General features: G+C 46.7%; 1 protein-coding gene across 1 annotated transcript; it reads right to left on the bottom strand.

Moving 5' to 3' along the window:
* Nucleotides 1–67: 67 nt before the first annotated feature.
* Nucleotides 68–9,293, bottom strand: LOC118786882 (zinc finger MYM-type protein 4-like). Its single transcript, XM_036542230.1, is given in 19 exon segments — nt 68–249; nt 288–294; nt 1,253–1,411; nt 2,069–2,184; nt 2,326–2,455; nt 2,619–2,662; nt 3,727–3,924; nt 4,076–4,337; nt 4,839–5,011; nt 5,122–5,272; nt 5,763–6,212; nt 6,621–6,736; nt 6,884–7,022; nt 7,117–7,287; nt 7,519–7,690; nt 8,512–8,774; nt 8,777–8,800; nt 9,009–9,065; nt 9,270–9,293. Coding segments are annotated over 19 exon segments (2,838 nt in total).
* Nucleotides 9,294–12,936: the final 3,643 nt, after the last annotated feature.

Here is a 12,936-nt window from a genome sequence, read left to right as displayed (position 1 = left end):
CACAAGCAAGCACATGCAAAGAGCTGGTCAGAGCATCTATTGTTATGGGAAGTAATGGTATAAGGCGCTAACCAATGGGGAAGTCTGCCTCCAAGTCGAGCTGCATGTGGGCACCGGGGGTCGAGGGGGGCCCCACGGGGTGGGAAGCGGGGCCCAGTCGTTGGTTGCTGGCCGCTGACTCCTCTTCCCAGCTGTGGGGTGTGGAGACCCCCTCTGACTCCAAGTCCCCACTATACATGCTGCCCTGGTCTGAGTACAGTGATACGACAAACACAATGTTACAACACCACCATACTGAAAACGTGTTGGCTCGACACACACAGTCACTGCTAACTCCCATAACAGGAAAATTCATCTTTTCACCCTTCAACAGCTTGCTCAATCCCTCCCCCATCCACCGTTCTCTCAATGCTTCTCTACCTATGAAGGACATGCAGTTTCCCCACACATACACTTTACTTGGGTGGGCCGCCCAGGTATATTAACAGCGGCCAAAGTATATTTGGCGACCCATTTTAGCATTTTTTTAATCTTCATGTTTTTATCCATCCGAGAGAACAACGCCATCCACTCTGTAGAGAAACACAGAGAGAGAGAGAGATGTTCTCTCGTATTACGTTAGAAGACACGGATGCAGACACGGTGGATATTTTACAAGCACGGAGCAGACAAAGCAACTCCTTTTCTCCTTATTGAATAATTGTTCTCTGACTTTGGTAGGACCTTCGAATTCTATGAAAGAAAGCAGCAACTATGCTGCGTTGGTAGCTACAAGACTCAAGAGTGTATTCGAGCACACATAACTAGACCATTGCGCAACATGCAGGACAACATGAGTTGTCCTGGCTAAATATAAGAAAGATTATAATTTGTTTTCTCTTCGGGATATGGCAGTTAGAAAGACACAGACTAACTTTAGCTAAGGTTAGACTACTAATTTTTCATGCAATTACTCAGCAGATATGAGTAATCAAAAATATTTGAGAATACAGCGTGAGGAAGAGAGACGCACAGCACCACAGGTAACTTAGTCAACGTTAGCATTTAGCGTGAAATGGCAAAAAATAAATGCATAAGCCTCAATAATTACATGTGAAATTAATAGAAATATTCAATAAATCAATATATTGTGTTAAAGGTCACACATATTTGTTGTTTCTCACTTAAAGTAGACCCTTTTTGTGCCGGCAGGTAATGCTGGCCTTTTCCGCTGGCTACCGCCACAAGTATATTTCAGACCTGTGGGAAACACTGAGATGGGGTTGTCCCTCTCTTCCTCCTCTTCTTCTTCAGTTATGTGGCGGTCACCCTGTTGAGGGTCGCGGGACGTGCTGTCACGGAGATCCTGGACAGCGCGTAGAATGCTGTCTGAGCAGGCTGGTGAGGTGGGCAGGAACATGGGTACTGGCAGCTGCACCCCACAAACACACAGACAGTGAGCAGGGGGGTGGAGGCACAAACCGGAGGGCTGTGGGTGCGGAGTGAGACTACAGGGTGTAGAACTGAGTGTGCAGCAGACAGTGTAGGTTTCAGGTTGCAGGGGATGGTGAAGGTGTAGGTATACAGTACCAGACAAGAGTTTCAACACACCATACTGAGATAATGGGAAACATGCAAGACTTATGCTTAAATACTTGAAATTTGTTACTTAGACAAATAAAAACAGTGAAGTTGATGTCTATGTATGAATTCCTTTTCAAAAAATATTGCATTTTTAAAAATATATTTTTGGCTACTTTGAAGAATCTAAAATATAAGACAGTTGATTTGTTTAGTAACTTTTTTCAGTCACTGCATAATTCCATGTGTTATTCCAATTGTGCTATTTTTTGGTCACTGCATAATTCCACTTGTGTTATTCCAGTTGTGTTATTTCAAAGCTTTGATATCTTTACTATAATTCTAAAATGTGGAAAATAGTAAAAATAAAGAATAAAAGTTGTGCCCGAACATTTTACTGGTACCGTAGGTATGTAGGATATGGTATGGGTGTGAGTATAGGTTTGTAGGGAAAAGTGTGGGTCTGGTTGTAGGTGTGGGCATGTAGATGTTGGATACACTGACATACCGGCACAGGCAGCCCTACGGGCAGCGGTGTGCACTGGGTGTAGAGGTGCATAGGCACAGGGATAAAGACCGGCACAGGAACTGGCAACACCATGATCTTCTGACCGTTCTGCTCCACTGGAAAAAACACACACAAACTATAAATAAATAATGTGGACACCTGTCAGTAAGTCCTTCACTCCGTGCCCACCTATTCTACTTGTCTGTATTTGTGTTCTCTTTCTGGGCTCTGTCCTCTAGGTGTTTTGTGGACTCTACCTGTCTGGGACTCTGCGCTCTGCAGGTGTGGCTTGCACAAGGTGCCGTTGTTCTGGCTGATGGGCTTGCAGAGCAGGGCCTTGTTCTTCAGCACCCTGTGGGGTTTCATCGCATCCGTCTGTGTGCTTGCCTGGGGGCACACAAAGCATTATTACCACTCACCCACAGACAACCACACCAAACAGACATGTAGACACTCCCACATACAGCATGTCCTTGTACACAGACAAGACCTGGAACAGACTAAAAAAGCACCCTACAGAACTGTAGAGAGAACCCTGCCCCACACTCACATCTCCATTGATCTTGGTCTGGCTGAATGCAGAAGGAACAGCCCCTGGGAAGCAAAGATGGGATGTTGTATTAATAAGCGGATTCAGTGATGGGTCGTTTGCTTCACATGCATACACTGCTTCAGTCCCAACTTTACCAATAGAATGACCATTATTCCTTACTACTCCCAAAGTATCACCCTCTTCTCCGCCCCAGTGTGGCCCCTCAGGGGAGAGAATGTATGTAGTTTCACATAATCTACCGAAAGATGCCATTTCTCAGAAAACAGCTTCAGCAGCTCTGATCTTTCAGTCATCTGGTGTTCTGGTATGTTTAGCACTTACATTGGAGAAAATGTAATTATTTTTGAAATATAAACAACTGAAGACTGCTGTAAATTGTACTTGGTGGCTTGTACCCATATTTTTCTGTAAAGTACCCCACACGCTCATTAACACACCGATCTGAACCTCCAGTCCAGGCAGGTGTGGGTGTGTTCCGCAGAGCTAGAGTGGGAATAACTGATTAGCCCTTCACTCAACCATGGCATTCTGGATTTTATCACAGAAAATATTATATTCATCATTACCTTCACACCAGGTCACATGACCCCATGTGCTTGCCTGTCTATGACAGGTTATGGGCACATTTGTAAAACAAATGCTGGGATCATTCGATTACTAGGATAAGTAAGATTAGCCGTATTTTAGAGGTTGCTAAGTATAATATATTATTGTAATGTACAACAATAATTCTACGTGAGGTTTTTGCAAACAGACAACCTCATGTCACCGCTATGAGGGGTGTTTTCATTTGACCAGGGGATTCAGATGAGTCGACCAGCAGGGTTTGCAGCCTTTATCAGGACAGCTGTTCAGTATGTGTGCAGTTTTCCATGTGTCTGTGCTCTTTATGAGGATGCTGAATGTCTTAAAGCACTACTTGCTGTGTTATGGTTTGTGGAGCTTTAGTGTGTGTGGTATGGATGCATACTGACCATCCTGCAGGATGGTATTAGCAATATAAGAATATAAGAACAATTATCTTATTTATGAAGAGATTAATGTAAGTATGGTTTCTCTATGCTGCAATATTAAGAGTGATCAGATTAGTAAACAATCAGATTACCTTGCAGGGCCATGTTGGCAGTGATATAGGGCTGCCCAGTGGGGGCGCTAGCGAGCGACACCACATTAGTAATGACAGGCATGGCCTCTTTGGACACACAGGTGGGATGGTGAGGTGGAACAGTGAGGCCGACATTTCCCAGCGCTCCTGCAGGTATGGGTGGGGGTGCAATACAGGCAGGTACAGTCCCTGTAGGAACTGGGGGGAGGCAGAGAGAAGAAATAAGAGGGTGTGAATTAAGGGATAAAATCGGTCTTCTCACTTCTGTCCCCACTGTGAATTACCCACAGTGCAAGCAAGTCTGAAGACATGGAGAAAGAGCGTTATGGTGCAAACAGCAAAGCCGTACTCTGGGGTGGCAAGGCACCGGAGCTGGGCAATGGGTCGTAGGAGGCATGTTGGCCTGCCGACGGCTGGTCATAGGAGCTTTTCTGGCCCACCGTGGGCTGGTCGTAGGCACTGTCCTGGCCTGCGGATGGCTGGTCGTAGGAGCTTTGTTGGCTGGTGAAATGCAGCAGACACTGCAGGTTACAGAAGTGCTTCACTTCTCCCAGCCACATCTGGGACTCCAGCAGCTTCCCCTGACACTGGCACCAATCACACTTCGCCAACTGCAAAGGCGAGACGTACACTGAGCTCACTGCAGACAAGGGCTGTAGCTGACCAGCAGCTACCCTCCCGACCTATACAGGCAATGCTGGCAGACCTTACACAGCTACCTCATACAGGTGTGTTACTGACAGTTCTTATACAGCTACTGGAATAAAGATGTGTTGTTGACAGACGTTTCACAGCTATCTGATAGAGGTGAGTTACTGACAAACCATACACAGATATCTCATAGAGGTATGTTGCTAAAAGACCTTTCACAGCTAGCTGACACAGATGTGCTGCTGACAGACCTCACATAGCTACTTTAAACAGGTGTATTACTAATGACATGTAACTGTTAATCCTTTGGATTAACAGAACAAGTCAGACATACTACTCCCATCATCACTGATAGTAATGCTCCTCTCCCTGTTAATGCAGTAGTACACTAATGTTACACTATGGTACTGGAACAGGAAGCCCTCCTGGCGTGAGGTTCTGGTCCTGGTTCTGGTTCTGACCTGGTAGTATAGCGCCGTGTAGAGGGACATGCACTCCTCCCTGCAGAACTCCTCCAGCCTTTCTCCGAAGTGGGTCTGGATCATCTTCTGGGACAAGTTTGTGCAGTAGGCACAGGACCGACACGGGGTTCCACTGCGCTTGGACAGGTCGTGCTTAAAGAGCAGCTTACACCCTGACCCACAGAGACACAGGAACAGACGGACGGACAGATGGTCAGCTAAGGAACGAGCCCATATTTAAAGAGGACTGACAGACGGAGGGGGAGGAGAAGGAGAGACTGACCGTCGCTGCAGAAGGGCTGGTCAGTGTGGTTGAATCTGATCACATCCCTGACCATCTTCTCCAGTTTGCAATACTCGCACCGAGCTGTCACAAAGTTCAGCTTCCTGAACTCCTCAGAGCATGTCTTCCCACAGAACTGAACCATCTGACCCTGATACAGAAAAGGGGTTCAAATGAATGCACAGGCACAAGAGACTCGGTCACACACACACACACACACACACACACACACACACACACACACACACACACACACATCACACTAAACCAGCGTCGTTTTAATTTGTTCTTTCCTGTGAAATGAAATTTGCCAATCGTAATTACCTCTGATTTTGAGACTTACTGGCCTTTTTTCAGAAGAAGCCTCACAGGACGCATATGCACTAGCGGCAAATCTTCATTTGTCTTTAACAACTGTCAGTACCTTCCCATCCTACCTGTTTATGAGCATCTTTAACATAAAACTTCTGTGTGCCATTTGGAACAGACAGTGAGCGGACATGGGAGCAAAGTTGAGCATTATTGGGGAACCCACAGACAGGAACACTTTAAAATGTGAGACACACAGTGAGGATGGTATATTTGAGTGTGACAGATAGAGAGGGGGACACTTTAGAGCGTGACACCAGACAGACTAGTACCTTGAACTGGATGAGCTCCGGTTTGGAGGAGAAGGGGTGAAAACATTGTTTGCAGGTCAGCTTCACCAGGCCGCAGGTCAAAGGGCCAGGTGGGACCATGGGTGGTCCCTGGGTCAAGGAGGGTGGGGCTTGAGCAGGGACAGGCTCAGGACCACGGGATATGAGAGGGGGAGCGACCAGGGCGTGACCGTGTTCTTGGGTTGAGGGGGAGGGCGGGGTCTGTCCAGAGCCAGGTCCGTGCGTCTGGGCAGGTGTGTGGGGCAGAGCATGCCCGTGGGGAAGGGCTTGGCCATGGGGTGGGGCGGAAAGGGAAGGTAAGGCAGAAGCCCGAGGCACAGTTCCTGGTGCCTGGGAGGGCAGGAAAGGCCCAGGAGGGGGAACAGAGGGGCCCTCAGGAATAGAGGAAGTGTCATTCATCTGACCCTGAGGAACTGTCTTAGTGAAGGACGCCTGCAGGGACACAGACATGGACAGACACAGAGACACACCAACACAAAGATATCAGTTAATGTCACTGGCTGTTAGGGTACTGTTTTTCATGAAAATCAGTGCACATACAAAATTTGCCACTGGACTGGAGATATTTTACAGCCAGAAATTTGATTGGCTGCCAAACTATCTGACCTACTGAAAACTTCACAAAGGACAGGCCAAAGTACACACATTATTCACATCAACCTCTCTAGTTGCTCATGAAAAGATTACCACATGACTAACACATCAAAAATTAGGTGGCAAATTCATGAAGTTGTATTGACTGTATTTCTTAATAAGCAGCCTAAAGGTGACCCACATGACTGACAGACCGACAGGACTGACAGACCGACAGGACTGGCAGACTGATGACAGGAGTGTTACCTGGAAGGTGAGGACGCAGTTGTACGAGCAGAAGTTGCGGATCGTGCCGTCATTCAGGGCCAGGTGGAATTGTGGGACAGCTACAACCTTGCAGTTTGTACAGGGGAAGGAAGCACCTGTGGCAGGAAGAGGACAGAGAGAGGGAGAGAGAAATCAAAGAGAGAAACAGATAGGACCATCAGCATTATACAAAAAGAGAAAGAAACCGTCTGTGTGTGCGTGAGGTTGTGTGTGCAGGTGTGTGTGTCTGCTACCTGCAACGCCCGAGCAAGGTGTGGCACTGGCCGCACAAACGATGGAGCAGTAGAGATGAATCTTCCCATCAGCCCCGGTGCTCTCCACCATCTCAGCCGACGAGCAGGGGGTTCCGCACTGCGTGCACGGACTTGCCTTCGTTAACTTCTGAAACACATACGCAGCATGGGCATGGCGTGCTGTGTTGGTTCATGGGTTCGTTCAAGCACAGATGTACGTATGTATGGGAGGTAGGTGTAACCTGCTTATAGGTAGTGAGGCAGACTGGGCTGCAGAACTTCCTGGTGGTGCCCTCTATCTGCAGCAGGTGGCACTGCCCGCTGGCGCTGTAGTAGTAATTGCCGCAGGTCTCACAGCAGAAGCAGGTGTCGCTGCACAGTTTGTGCACTGCACCCTGGTGGTCATGACGAATCTGCGAGAGGGGAGGGGGGTAGCTGCAATTAACTGAGGAAAAGGAAGTTCAGGTCAATTTTAACATTCAGAGTTAATGTCATATGATCATTGTTTTCGACAAACCCCCCCACAGACACACACCCTTTATCCCTATAAAGGGTCACCTATGCCCTCTAAACGGTCTGTGTTCCTCTGACCTTTGACCTATGTGTCCCCTTATGCCCTCTGACCCCTGAGTGTGACCCCTTACAATGGCATTCTTGCGGCACACACTGCATTTAATGGTGATGCCTTCACTGGGCAGCATGGATACCATTGCGTTCTTCTTAAAATCGGAGAGACAGCCCTTGGTGCAGAAGTTCTTCATGTTACCAGCTGTGTCCACAGGAGCGATGATCAAATTTTTCGGGTTCACAATCTCTCTGGATGGAGGACCGACACAGAGGAGGCAATAAGAAAATACAGAAAATGCAGTTTTTATTTACATCATGTGTTTTATAGTAATAACATTATCAATACATTCTGTCTGTCACACTCTTTTCAATAAATTCTCATGTTGCCTGTGTCAGCACAAGATAAAGAAGCAATACAGTTTTACTAAATTAGATAAAATATTATAAAAGCAAAAGAAGAACACTGAGAACAGGGAAATTATGTTATGTTACCTGCTGAACTTTTTAAACACATTCAGGAATGCGATACACTCATGAACAAAACAATAGTGTTGCACGCAAGTAAAGAAATAACATCGCAAAACTGGTGGGTTTGTGCACTGAGACAGAAATACAGTCTTCTTCCATGGGCACTGCAATGCCATTTGAAAGAGAAAGAGAAAACATTGCCACCTTTTTTTCTAAAAATGAACTGCATCAGGTAATGAGAAAGCAGATGGTGTTTAGACATATTATGTGAAGGGAAAGGATGGTGCAACTTGCCTTTCCTTTGCAGCTAAGCAAAATTAATTAAATTTCTCCATCTTCAAGAGGACAGTCCTCAGGCTTTTCACATAATTGTTGTCATGCTTTATATTGATGGTATAAAATAATGCTCTCACAATATTACTTTTGTCTCTTTTGTTGTCATGATCATAAAAAATAGAAAATATGTTTTTGGTTGTACTAGGTAGAAAACAGTTGACCAAAAATAGTAGCACACCAAGCTACACCTTAACTACACCTTAACTGCAGGGGGGTCTGGGGGTCTGGAGGAGGAACATAAAAATGGGGCTGTGGGCGAAACTCACTTCAAACATGCGTGGCAGGTCTTTTTGGGCAGGCTCTTGGTGGCAGGCAGGTTGCAGCCTGTGAGGCAGACGGTGGAGCAGAAGAGCTGGGAGGAGCTTTTGTGCTGGAAGGCCATCTGGCCCTTCTGCAGCACCTTGGAGCACCCTGAGCAGGACAAACGCACCGTGTGGGGGGGGGTGCCGCCGCGGGAAGCCAATGCAGGGGCCGGCGGCGTCACGGTCTGCGGGGTCCTGGGCGGGACCGGCATCGCCCGCGCCACCTGGCCGGCGCCAGAGGCAGGCCGGGGAGCTGCAGCAGGAAGAATGTGATCACACACACAAACGCACACATGCACAGACACCCACACACACCTGCAAACACACCAGCACGCTACAAACCAACACCTCCAGCCAATACCACTCTTTGTGATTCAATCACTTTTTCCTCACACACATAAACATTTCTCCATCCCCCAGTCTCTCTCACCTATAGCGGAGGAAGATGTGCTTTCTCCCACAGAAAACACAGAGCTGATTCTCAGCATTTCTGAGGTCTTGTGCTGCTGGACCAGCTCCTGCAACATAAAAGCAGCATAACAGACATGGAACACCATCACTGCTTTGCATTGTACATGTGGCAGGAACAAAAATTATCATGTGACAATGTCACGTGAAATGAAAACAACTTCAAAAGAGAAACAATGACTGAAGAGTAGGACTGAAGGAGGAGAGATAGCCACAGACTGACAGGAGCAGGGTGAAGGGTCACGACCCCTGACTGACCTCTGGGGCGTCAGGTTCATCCTTGATACGCCTTGGTGGGGGGTGAGGTAAGAGGGCGCGGTCGTACTCCTCATCGATTGGCTCGCCTTTGATGTCAAGTGGTGGGGGCCTCTCAGCATCCCCCATCTTCAACTCCTGTGATGTGCACAGCGCCTCCTAGAGGTAAAAGCACATCACACGTGATTGGTGGATTCCTTCCCCAGTGGGACAAAAATTGTAACAGAGCAGAAAACTAACACTAACCTGGGCGATGGCACAAAAGGAAAAATGTGGTGTGGTGTCAGTGGAGTAGTGTGAGAGACTATTTTAAAAGCTTGCTAAAATCTCATTGGCTCTGTACAAATTGTGGCAGGGTTTGAAAGGTGTTATGCTCACACTCACAGGTCTGGGAGTGTTGTTAGCCTGGTCTGACACTTGCTCATTTAGCTTGAGTGGATACACTAATGTGCTACTGTGCTGGAAGTCGCTTTGGATAAGAGCATCTGCTAAATGCATGTAATATAATGTAACTTTAATACGACCTGCCTCCTATGGAGAGATACTCACTTGAGTCTCCTCAGACAGGCATCCGCTCCCCCCTGAAACAGGGAGCTGAGGCACTCCCCCACCTGAAAGAGAAGGGGAGAGAGAGACTTTCCTCTTAAATGCACTATATTATTCATTATGTTTACATATATATATCTGTACACTTGTATATTTGTGGTCACTGTAGCTGTAGTGCCTGACAGCTCTGGCAATACTCCTTTAGTTCAGACATAAGATGGGTGGGGTTGCAGTGTCAATCCGTCTTACAGCACACTAATGGACCCCCAGACCCCAAGAATGTGACAGCAGGCGGACTCACCTGCACCTGCACCTATACCGGAGGTCGCCGTTTTGGCTGCATCCGCCTCCACTTCTGCCGGGGACCCCTCCTTTTTGACCTCTGTACGTGCATCAGCCGGTTTGACTGTCCTTGTGTCCATCTGTTGGTCTATTTCCATGATGCTGTCCACAGTCTCACTCGTGTCCATATCCCAGTCGTCCTCCTCCTTGTTAGCTCTGATCACTGGAGCACCGTCCATCTCCTTGTCCGCCATGCCCAAACCAACTCCAGACGCTTGGAGGGGAAAGGAGGAGGGGCTACCAAGGTCCCACTCTGCGTCACTGTCCCTCGGCTCAGACTGGGACGCAGGCGCCCCTTTCTCTCCGCCTCCTCCCCCCTCCTCATTGCTGCTGTGTTGAGACAAAGCAGGTGTGGAGATCTTGGGGGCATCACCCTGTTCCTCTTTAGCTGAGGGCCTCTCAGAAGCCACTGCTGAGAGACACAGTTGGACAGAGGAACACAGATGGGAAGAGCTTAGGAGAGGAGAAGAGAGGAAAACTATGGTTTTGTATTTTTGGAATGGGAGATGGAGAGAAACAAATGTGAGTAATGTGACTGAGGTACCTTCCTGTGTGTGTCTGCTGTGTATCTCCCCATCATCTGACTCTGCTCCCCGGGAATCCTGCAGAGAAAACAGATGGACTAACACAATTAACACAAACTGTTTCTAAAACACAATCACTGGTAACCACAAAGCCTTTCTAAAACAGAATTAAACCCATCTACTGAGTGTTCCTGAAATCCACTCTGCTTTATATTGCAATTGTCATTATTAACAATATTAGAAAAATTACTTAGCAACAGTAACTTTTTCAGCACCTCTGATGACTTATTAAAAGCAGTCATAGACAGTTATGTTGTATCACTCAGTGCTTCTTGTGGGAGGCGGCCGACATGGGGTGTGTATGTCAAAAACATGTTCCTGATAAAGACAAGAAAACAAAAGCTTGCACTCCCTAGTAAACAAAAGGTCAAAATGTTTATCTTTCATTATAAATGTCTGACATTACCAAAAAAAACCTAGCCTGTCCGGCAGTATATTTAGGTATAACACCAACTGTAACATCAGAACTGCACTGCTAAAAGGCATCGCTGCTTCATTCATCCAAATGTAAGAATAAAGGGGCTGTTTGTATTGTTTTGTGAATACACACAAATCCCACTTTTAAAGAATGTGCTCAACGTGAGTAACAAATAGCTCGAATAGAAACGAATAGCTTGCAACTCCAAACTAGTACAAACACGCAGTCGGTCCTCGATCACTGTGCCGGAAGAAAGACGTCCCTATCTCATATCTCCCGCGTCTCATGTAGCCAGCTACTTGCTCTGAATGTGGGTAGTTAACTAACTCGACTAACACCGTTTCAAACTCTTGTGCAAGAACTCATGCTCACGTTAACACACGCACACACAAACACACTCACAGCCCCCAGCCCATCGCTCTCTCACCTCAGAGCGCTTCGCCTCCTTGGACTCCGCCATGTTTACGTCCCGTGCGTCCGCCTGTCTGTGCAGTAACTCAGATTCGGAGGGTAAGGCCACCAGTTATTCTGTCTGCAGGTCACTTGCACGACAGATGCGGAATGTTAGCGAAGCGAGTTCCTGCAGCCAGCTAGCTACGTCCATGCATCACGCCCCCCGTCGCAGTGTGGAAAGAGAGCTGGGTGTTGGGGGTTTAAAGCTGAGCATCAACTAGAGGAAAAGTAGCTATATTTTGCATATAGGTCTATCCGGTTCTGGTTCGGGAGGCAGTCCAAAATGTTGGGGTTATGGTGTATTTTCAGTGAACAGTTATAATAGTTTGTCTTGTTTATTGTTTACTTTCCTCGCTATTCACACTAGTGTTGCACGGTAAAACGGTACTGAAAAGTACCGCGGTACTCGAGTTTTGAAAACGGTTCAATACCAGCATTTTGAAAAAATCGATACTTTTATTATGGGAATTGCTATTTGATCTGGCTAATAGGAATCTGCCTCTTTAAGCACAACGCTGACAGCGGTGACGTTGCGCTAGAAGTTGCGGGAAACAACCCTGACTGAGTTTGTAATATGAGCCGCAGCCACAGTTGCCAAGTCCGCTTATTATAAGCGACTTTGGGCTTCTTTTGTGTAAAGTCGCTTACAAATAGTTGTAGTCGTGGGTTGCGGTTTTTTGGGCTTGTTTGATTCTAAAGTGTAGTTGTTTGTTTGGGCTTTTTTTTCCTGTCTCTCTTTCCACTATACCTGTCCAATAAAGCGAAACTGCCTAGTTTGTCCTGTTGCAGGACCCGTCCACAACCCCGTTCCCTCTGCCCCTCCCCTTTCCCATACAAATCAAAACAAATCAAAATCGCGCGATTGATGGTACATCAATGATGGAGTTTCTTTAGCTAGTTCGCAAACATTGCCAGGGACTAAGTGGGCGAAATACGGCAAAAATACGACAAAGTGTGGGAGAAAGAGAGTGGATTAAAAGACTGGATTCTGTAAGTGTGAAATACGTGCACATCATGCAGATCTTGTTCAACATGCCAGCACATCCATTAGTTCTGTTGACCATCTCGGCGAATTAACTGGATCTACTTGTGATAAAGAAATCAGAATGCACCGGACCAAATGCACATTAGTAATCAACCATGCAATTGCTCCATGCATGTTCAAGATATCTTTGTTTTCACTGATATAATTACTTGGCCACTTCGTTATATGCAACTTATTTACTTTCATTTTCATTCATTTATTCATTCCTCATTTTTTGTTGGCCAGTTTTGTTCAACTTCTTTAGAGGTAAAAAGAAAAATGTAAAATTGAAGGAAGCC

Source organism: Megalops cyprinoides, chromosome 12, assembly GCF_013368585.1.
Source record: "Megalops cyprinoides isolate fMegCyp1 chromosome 12, fMegCyp1.pri, whole genome shotgun sequence".
NCBI lineage: Eukaryota > Metazoa > Chordata > Actinopteri > Elopiformes > Megalopidae > Megalops > Megalops cyprinoides.
The sequence above is the reverse complement of the archived record's forward strand: the minus strand, read 5'-3'. Positions and strand labels throughout refer to the sequence as shown.